The sequence below is a fragment of the Microtus ochrogaster genome, unplaced genomic scaffold (assembly GCF_000317375.1).
Source record: "Microtus ochrogaster isolate Prairie Vole_2 unplaced genomic scaffold, MicOch1.0 UNK78, whole genome shotgun sequence".
NCBI classification, from domain to species: domain Eukaryota; kingdom Metazoa; phylum Chordata; class Mammalia; order Rodentia; family Cricetidae; genus Microtus; species Microtus ochrogaster.
Window position 1 is genome coordinate 1,115,638 of NW_004949176.1, and position 9,919 is coordinate 1,125,556.

At 39.2% G+C, this 9,919-nt stretch overlaps 1 protein-coding gene across 1 annotated transcript; it reads left to right on the forward strand.

Annotated features, from left to right (window-relative positions):
• The first annotated feature begins 1,029 nt into the window (after nt 1-1,029).
• Nucleotides 1,030-5,445, forward strand: Il2 (interleukin 2). Its single transcript, XM_005370390.2, has 4 exons — nt 1,030-1,176; nt 1,266-1,325; nt 3,651-3,797; nt 5,332-5,445. Exons 1-4 carry the CDS (start codon nt 1,030-1,032, stop codon nt 5,443-5,445), a joined length of 468 nt encoding a protein of 155 aa, XP_005370447.1.
• The last annotated feature ends 4,474 nt before the right edge of the window (nt 5,446-9,919 follow it).

A 9,919-nucleotide genomic window follows, 5' to 3' on the forward strand; every position in this document is an offset into this window, starting at 1 on the left:
GTGCCCCAGGTACTTTTGAGGAGAAAACCAAGACTATTAAAGAAGAGAAAACAAAGTTGTTGAGTTGGCTTAGGGGACAGAGGCATTTGCACACAGACCTGATGACTCGAGTTCAGGTTCCTGGGTCACACACGGTGACAGGAGAGATCTGGCTAGCAAGAGTTCTCTGACTTCCACAAGTTAACTGTGGCCTGCACGCATGGCGCACATACACACACACGAAAATATTCTAAAAGAATGAAAGTGCAACTAGAAACATAAAAATAGCATCAACATCCTTAGGTGCTAACCCTAGTGAGGATTTGTTACACATCACACTCTTTTTAAAAAGCATAATAAACATTAAGACTTTTGAACATGTTTTTTTTAAGCATGTTAAATTTAAAACAAAATAGTACCTCAAACTCAAAAGTGTTTTAAGGGTCCTGATCTTACTATTTCTCTGGCTAACTGTAGGAAGCCACCTATCTATCACCTTGTGTGCAATTAGCTTATTGTGTAGATAAGAAGAAGGTAAAACCATCCTGAAACAGGAAACCAATATTCTTCCTGTCTAATCAACAAATCTAAAAGATTTATTCTTTTCATCTACCTTCTCTTGCTCTTGTCCACAACAGGCTGCTTACAGGCTCAGGATGGTTTTGACAAAGAGCATTTTCACTAGTTACTTTTGTATCTCCACCCCCTCTTAGAGAAAAGAGGAAAATCTGTTTCATACAGAAGGCGTTCATTGTATGAATGAAAACTGCCACCTAAGTGTGGGCTAACTCAACCAAGAGGGATTTCACCTCTATCCATTCAGTCAGTTTATGGGGGTTTAAAGAAATTCCAGAGAGTCATCAGAAGAGGAAAAACAAAGGTGATGCTTTCTGCCACTCAGGTAGTCTTTGAAAATATGTGTAATATGTAAAACATTCTGACACCCCCGGATTATTTTTCCAGCATTAACAGTATAAATTGCCTCCCATGCTGAAGTGCTGCTATCACCCTTGCTAATCACTACTCGCAGTGACCTCAAGTACTGCAGGCATGTACAACATGCAGATTGCATCCTGTATTGTACTGACGCTCGCACTCCTCGTCAACAGCGCGCCCACTCCAAGCTCTACAAAGGAAACACAGCAGCACCTCACGCAGTTATTGCTGGACTTACAGATGCTTCTGAAAGGGATCAATGTAAGTGCCTGTCTTTCCATCTGTAGGCATTACCTTTAGTTTTCTTGCCAAAGGTTGTGCTTTAATAACAATGTGTTATGCTTTCTCAGAATGACAGGAATCCGAAACTCCCCATGATGCTCACGTTTAAATTTTACATGCCCAAGAAGGTAAGCAGCTTTCTGTGTTCAACTGGTGCTTTAATGAACTCAAAGTTATATGCTTTTTGCACACTCATCAGATGAATAGACCCTCATCTGAAGAAAAAAAGTTACTTTGATATCTGTGTGTAAAAATTCTTGTTTGATAATAACATTGATTTTAAATGATTATGTCTAAATTTTTCTTATGTATTTATTTGTGTGTTGGGGAAGAGGAAAGGAGAAGAAAGCACAGGATAATTGCATTTTGATGCTGGAATAATTTAAAGATTGTGCTGATTTCTGTTTTATGCTCATCTTAGTGATGTTTGAATAGGATTTATTATTTTATGTTGTGAAATGTCAAAACTGACTTCAGAGGTACTCATTTTATAAATACTTTACTGTTTTAAGGAAGATTCCTAAGACTCTATGTTTGAGGAAAGTGTATCCAGAATTCACAGACAGTAGGGCAGAGGATCTGAAAGGAAAGCCCAGCTCTGCTAGGCCCTAACTCTCATGGCTTCAGGAAGTTGTTTATGTTCATTCACCTCCTAACAAAATGATAATTGTATGCTTATAGCTCGACAGGCTTCAGAGCAGTGTCTGGCCAGCACCACATAACCACGCTGAGAGGACTAGTGAAGAAAAGGACTGAGGCATATGAACAATTTTGGATTTATGTAGTCTTTTTTCTAACCAGGAGAACCAGAGAGCTGTAATATTTCTATACAACACTATCTCTCAATATTGAAAATTTCTATGATAAGAAACAGCTTCCCCAGGCTCCTAGAGCTCCATCAGGGTGGAAGTTTGCTAGAGTCCCAACAGCCAAAAGAGAACTAATAACTCTGGTGTTAGAAAAAGCTTGTCCCAGGATAAATCCAAGCCTAGAGCAAAATGGGATCCGAGGGACCAAAGGGGCAATGCTGTTGACCCATCTCTATGAAGTCGGGAACTCTCTCTGGCTGTTCTACTGGAGATGGAAAGGAAATGGCCCCTAAGAGCTAATCTTCTTAACCATAGTCACATAACTTTCAAGTCCAACAATAACAACTAGATAGTTCTGTGAGGGAAAGAGCTCCCTACAGAGCATGAGGAACTCCTCCTAACAAGTCTGAAGAAAACAGGTGGACAAATCCGGAAATACGTACTGTCTGATCAGACCTCCCCCTCTAGGGATCCCTAGAGAGACATGAGGTCATGTCAGAGAGTGGTGAAATTCCTAGAAATCTAAGTTTTTAAACAACTATTGGAAGGAGTAATGTGATAAAGTCTGTTGTGTTTTTTTTATTTAACCTCCATTTTGTATAAATGTAAGATTTAAAAAATGTTAGAAGCATTTAATTCAGAGGGTGCTGTTAATGAAAATGAGTGCCCATGCCACCCTTGAGCCACCTATTCTTGTGACTGTGGTACTGAGACTTAGTAAAATGGACCTGACCCAGGTCACAGCTTGCTTCTAGAGGACCTGAAGACTTAAAGTGGCTTTTATGGAAATCATAGTGCATTATAGTACTAGCAGTATTCTTTCTCATTGCCTGTATGCATAAATATCCATGACATATATGTATCTATATATTCCTTCAGAAATATACAGGAAACTTCTCCAAACAGTCTGTCCAAATACTGTGACTTATTATTTCATTGGGACAAATAGAGTTTTTAAATTACGTATTTGTGTTTATATGTGTACCACAGTGTACCTGTGAGAGCTGGGTCACTCCTTTTCCGATGTGGGTCACTGAGGTTGAATTCAGGTCTTTACTTTACTTGTAGAGCTATCTTTCTAGCCCTGACAAATAGGTTTTTTAAAAATTCATCTTTAGTAATTACAGAGAAATAAAAATTTAAGAAATATTAAACATGTCTTCCTGGATATCTTGACAGTCATCATTCTGGGTCACGATAAGGTCTGTGCGATTTGGGTCTGTGACAGCAGGCATCCAAGGACTCCTGCTCCTCACTGTTCTGTGTTCTCAATTCTGGGATTATGGCATTAATGTAGACTGGGAATCTTGCACTTTGACATTCTTTGATTTCTCTGCTGATAGGAAATGTAGTCTATACCTATGATGTGCACTATGACAGGGAAATACAGACTTTTTACAAAGTCTAATGAAGCTAGATCGAAGTCCTCACTAGAGTGACCTAACAGCCAATGTTAACCACAGGGCTTTGTGCTCTTGCTCCACTAGATGTAGGATATCCACTATTTCAGTTTCTCTTTACACTGAGAACAGGGACTGGGTAAAAGCTATGTACTGTCTACTCTTGGTTAGATAAGCTGCAGATTGCCTTCTGGCTGCTCTTATATGGTAAGCTGAGCTAAGAGTTATGCTTATTACCCTCCAGGCCACAGAACTAAAACATCTTCACTGCCTAGAAGAAGAGCTCGGGGCTCTGCAGAGTGTGCTGGATTTGGCTCAGAGCAAAAGCTTTCACTTGAAAGATGCTGAGAATTTCATCAGCAACATCAGAGTAACAGTTGGGAAACTGAAGGTAAGATGTTGCTTGATTCGCTGAGCTAGAAATAAAATAAAGGAGAGAAGAATTGCATTCTGAAGTGGTACGACATTTCTGGTCTTTGTCAGGTTCCACGCATTTGGTCAGACAAAATTTAAAGTCCGCTGAGAGCGTGAATCCTTCCACTGCAGGATGATGCTAGGGTCCCACCCTGCTTCCTCTCACACTAATATAATTTGGAAGCGAGAGAAAGTACTGAGTACAATTCCACAAGGAACAGGCAGTTAAAACTTAGTTGCCTTCATGTTTATCAGACCAGGACCAACGATCTGAAAGGCTTTTCCAGAGAGGTGTGCTATACTGGTGGACGAACGCAGAGATTTCTCTCCAAAAACAGTAGCCATTACAATGGTGAGAGGACGACAGTGAGCGCCCACTTTAGGGATTTGCTTTTAAATGCACAGGAAACACGGACTTTGGTGAGGCAAGGGAGAATTGCAGTTCTCTTTTCTCAATCCATCTGCTAAACAAAATTGCTGAGTTGACAGGTATCCTGAGCAAGCAGCATCATTTTCATTTCTGCAGTAGTAGCAAGCCTCCAAGAGGGTGTCAGGCTAGTCCTTTTTCTCTGCACTGCTTTCACCTGACACTGGTAAAATAGGCTGAGAACTACATCTAGGTGTTGAAAGGCTCGGGCCCTTATCTATGTAAAGAAGTCTGCTCTAAGAGCTCTGGGCCACATCAGAAGTCACCCTAAATGAGTGATATAAATTTTTGAGGTGCATAAAAACTAGGAAGGCATGTTTCAAGAGTCACATACTTAAAAAAAAAACCCAAGATATAGAGCATTCAAGTAACTATGCAAAATAAGATCACGGTAAGTTGCTTTAAAAGGAACATTTATTCAAAAGAAATGCTCTGCCTCACTGACTTACAAGAGATTGCTCAGAATTGGAAAAACTGTTCCCAAAACCTGTCAAAATATTTTCTTCTTAGCTTTTTATCTAGAAACAGAGTTGAAATATCTCCTCTAGCAAAGGAGGTTAGCTTCCAGAAAGTCCATCTACACAACAAACTTAGAATATTTCCACTTGTACAAACTGGAGAATCATCTGCATTGGTATCAAGGCACATATCCATATTTATGAAATGCTCGTCTCCAAATTTCCCCCGCTAGACTTCTGTCCTAACCTAACAGGATAGGGTTGCTCCTATCCTGATTTGGGAAAATAAGAGAATAATAGAATCTTAAGGTTTAGAGAAGAACATATAACATATATGTAACCTAAATCAGTACATAGCTGTGTACACTCACCAGAGAAAAAGAGGTCAAACCACTGCATTCTAGAGTGTTCAGTGTTTTCATTCAAACGTTCAGTTGTACTCAGGGAAATTTTATCTCAGATGGTTTATCATCTGGCATCACAATAAAACACAATCTGACAACTGTGATCACTCAAGAAGTGTGAATGACTAATACAAGTATTAAATGGATGCCTATAGAATGTTGGTGAGGAACAGCTGCATGTAAAGTAAACTCCATAGCCTAAAGCTCATTGTTCTTTTTCAGGGCTCTGAGAACACATCCTCGTGTGAATTCGATGATGAGACCGTAACTGTGGTGGAATTTCTGAGCAGATGGATCGCCTTCTGTCAAAGCATCATCGCAACAATGACTCAATAACTATGTGCCTCCTACCTACAACACAAGGCTTCTATTTATTTAAGTATTTAAAGTTATATTTATTTTGGATGTATTGTTTACTATCTTTGTAACTATTAATCTTCAGATGATAAATATGGATCTTTAAAGATTCTGTTTGTAAGCCCCAAGGGCTCTAAAATGTTTTAAATTATTTATCTGAAATTATTTATTATATTGAATTGTTAAATAGTATGTCTGTGTAGATTCATTAATAAAAGCATTTAGAAGAGTTGGTGAATATAAATAAGCTCAGACGTCTGTCATTTTGAAGACAACGTGGTGTAAGCTCTAGAAAGCTTCTCAGCTCCCTGAATTCTATGATGGTCATAGTATGCTTACAAGAATCACTCTACCCCAGAGAAGGATGTAAAATGAGACAAGAACGTGCATTCTCCTTTAAGCAATGATTGGCTCTTTAGTTCCTTTCCTTTAAATTTTAACAGGACACTAAACAAAAATTCTTGAAACCTTTTGTCACAATCTGCTTTGTGCCATAACAAAACAAAGTCTTGATATACAGAGAAGTTTAGTTCACAGTTTTGGATGTTCAGGAGCATGTGAGGATCTCATAGCAACATGGCATCACCGTAGTGGGTGTATGTGAAGAAGACAAATGCTGTGTGCGGGTGTGCATGTGTATGTGACTTATAAGAACCCATTCTTGCAGGAAACAGTCCCCTCCCATACAAACTGAAGCAGCATTGTTCATAAGGTCAGCCCTGGGCCATAGCATAATTACCCTGCACCAACCCGACCATTTCCTACCACGTTCACACTGCCACACTTTCCACCACATGAACCTTTGAAGGACAAATCAGCACATCTCACAGAATAATGTGCTGCCCTCTACAGTTTAACACTGCTCTCACCTGGCTAAATCAAAAGGCTTCTGTTCTTCTCTGGTTTTTCTCTGGGTTCTGACAATGCCAGTATCGTGGGAGGTGTAAGATTCAAAGGAAGATCTTCCTACCTTTGGCTGTGCATCTTGGCCAGAGTCCACCTTCTTCTGAGATGATTTTATGGATATATTTTCTTACTGGATCTTACCTTTCCTTCCATGTCTCCTTTAAAGCTGTGGGTGCTCGTTAGTTGTTGCCAGGTATAGGGTACCTGTGCTGTCTTTTACAGACCAGCACTTCATAAATCACCCCTCTCCAATCTCCCTTTGGGGATTGCCACCTGCTTCCGGCTGAGGCTCACATGTACTAATTGTATCAGAAATAGCACCGGGAAATACATCCCCAAATTGGACTCTGGAGTTGTACTGCTCAGATACGGAAGGAACACAGCAATTGTATCACATGGGTACGTCCCGACTTCATGCTACGCCAATGAAGTGAATCTGAAAGACAAGCACTACATGGAATGTTCTGATCTCATGGTGTGCCAATACCATTTATGTAACTATCTGCATAATCTCTTGTTTACTTAAAATACTTTAAATAGTAGAATGAACTCTTGAATAGGGAATAGAATATGCTACACAAATACTAATCCTGAACAACAGCAAAAACAACAGAAAAGCAGAACAAAAACTATAGGTAGCCAGAGCATACTTTAGCAAGAAGAGCAGAGATAAGGGCATGATTTTATAATGATCACTGAGTTCATTCAACAAAGCATATACCAGTTCTAAATGTGATCCATCTAACTGTAGCACAGCTTCCAAGTACACAGACCAAAGCTTCTGCATCCACCCTAGTTAGAGCATGTTACCAAAGCAGCCCTCTTGTGACTATCCATGAAAAGGGACTCTGAACCACAGGCAGGACATGTGACACTAATGAAGTAGGCACAGTTGAGCGTGCGCGCGTGCGCGCACACACACACACACACACACACACACAAAACCACTGCAATTTTACTGACTTGAAACAGTTTAGAGTTCAGGTTTACTAACACAATCTTGAAGAATGTGTTAATTATAGTAACAGAAAAGAGGCAACTATAACAGTGGCTACAGAAATATAAATAAAATATCTAATGTTTGTTTTCTGGGCAACAAACTAAGAAGCACCAGAATCTACAACTCCAAACCAAGAATAATAATCAGGGAAAGAATGTACACTGGAATACCATAACCACAAAAGCTAATGATGCTGAAACTGGAAAGATCTAGGTTCAATAAATCAGAGTGGAGAAAGCCTTGGACCACCCTGGGGATGTGCGCAAACCAGAAGGCTGGACCTCAGAAGTCGAGAGCCATGCGGGCTCCCTAACCTAGAGCAGGAGTAGTCTAACCTCTGGGTACAGACCAGCAGGAAAGCTCCACAGTGAAGGCACTCGCGGAAAAGCCTGGCGACTCAAGTAGAGGAGAGAGCTGCCTTCTGCACGTTGTCCTATGATCTCCATAAGGGTACCATGCATAGCACTGTGTGTCACTATGTAGATCCTCCTGCCTCTTGCTTGTGAGTGCTGGGTTACATATATAATACCACCATGCTGGTTTTAGCACCATTTTTGTTCAGTTGTCTAATACGTGTTTAAACAAGTGTGGTGAAAGGGAAAGGGTTGAAAGGAATATGTTAAAATATCACCATAGAGACCCCTTTAATCTTAGCATTCTGGGAGGCAGAGACAGGCAGATCTCTGAGTTTGAGGCCAGCGTGGTCAGCCAGGGCTGTTACACAGAGAAATCCTGTCTCGAAAAACAAAAACAAAAAAGTTTATCACTCACAGATGGTAAAGGGAAGATATGAAGTGAAAAATAGTAGGATTAATGGGGAGTTTAATAGGATTACTAATAATATGGCCAATATACATGTGCAGTCGATTGTATTTATATATGTTAACATCACAAGAAATGTATCTGAAAATAATACCATGTACTCTAGAACCCCAAACATCAGAGATTTGGGAATAATTGTAATAAATATATGGCTGTTAAAATAAGAAGATATTAAGCAATATTAAGAGCTAAATAAATTGAGTGAGCTAATAGATTATAAGGCCTTGTATCTTAAGATGTTAATTCTCCCTAAGTCTATAAAATTAATGAAATTACACTTAAATATTCAGTCAATTTTATATGGATGTATACGACAAAGGAGAAGAAGGGCTCAGGTGTTGGGATTAGATGTGTTAATGGCATTAATGCTTAGGTCTCTTCACTACAGTTCTATAAGGAAAGGTATGCCAGTTAAAGCAAGGCTGCCAGTGGTTTAGACGAGATGATGTAAATGGAAGGGGTTTGATTTTTCTTTTTAGTAGACTACCTAATTTTAGGTTGTCTTGTTCATCATTTAGAATGTGGATAATGTGATCCTGAGCATATGAAAAGCAGAGCTTTGAAGAACGTCATGTGAAGATGTGAAGGAAAGTTAGACAGGGTTGATCTACACTTAAGTTTACTATAATAAGGCCTAGTCAGCTGGATGTAGGAAAGGCTACATTTTTTAAAATGTCATTTTTAGTAAATGCACAGATGGCAGTGACCAGTGTGGTTAGTGAGCCAAAGCATAATGTAGGTGTCAGAATAGTACTATTATTTGAAATAAGTGGGTAAAATCAGATTATTAAGCAGATCCCTGCAACAGCTGTAGTACTTAGTACTTGAGTGAAGGAGTGCTGAGACGGGTTTAGGGCCATCTATGGCTGATGGGAGTCAGGGGAGGAGGCCAAGTTGTTAGAAGGCCTAGGAGAGGAATTAAATTGATGTTGTTTTTTCAAAGAAAAATCTGTTCAAGTTCTCAGGAGTTGGTGTCTGGCAGAATCATGAACCCAATGCCTCTAATGTGATTAATAAGATTGCTTAGAGAGTTATGATGTTTGTGTCGGCTCAACCAAATCATCAGCTAATAAGAAGAAATAATACAGTACCTATGCCTTCCTAACCAATAAATAGTTGTTGGCTGAAGTAAGGATACTTATGGTGAGTAAAATAGGAGATATTTGATCAGACAGTTTAGGTGGACCTCGGAATAAATATACCATGAGAAAACTTTATTCTTGATCAGGTTACAAATAAAAAAGTCAAAGGTAAAAAGAGAAGAAGAAATAGTCAACTTTTGAACAAATAGTTTGGTAGAATTAATAGCAATTCAGTGTCAGTAATTAGGAGTGTTAGAGTACTAGAATCTTAGGGTTGATAGGCTAGGAAGAAAGCATATTTGATAGATGAAGTTATATATAAGGGAAAATGAATTGATTTAATAATGCCAGCTACAGATATAAAAATTGGAACACTAAGAAGATGGAAGATGAGGTCATATTTATTAGTTTTATTTGGTGTTGCACCAAGTTTTTGACTCCTAAGGTCAAGATATTGCTTCTATCCTATAAAAGCAAAAAAGTCATATGTTTATATATATGGAAGCAGGGATTAGCAGTTCTTGCATAGTTTATTGATAAATAAGAAGCTGACAACTTCTGTTATTATATTCACAGTCTAGCCATCCAGCACAGAGGCCTGATCTTCGGCGCCAGGAGACCTAGCTTTGGGCCTACCAGCAAC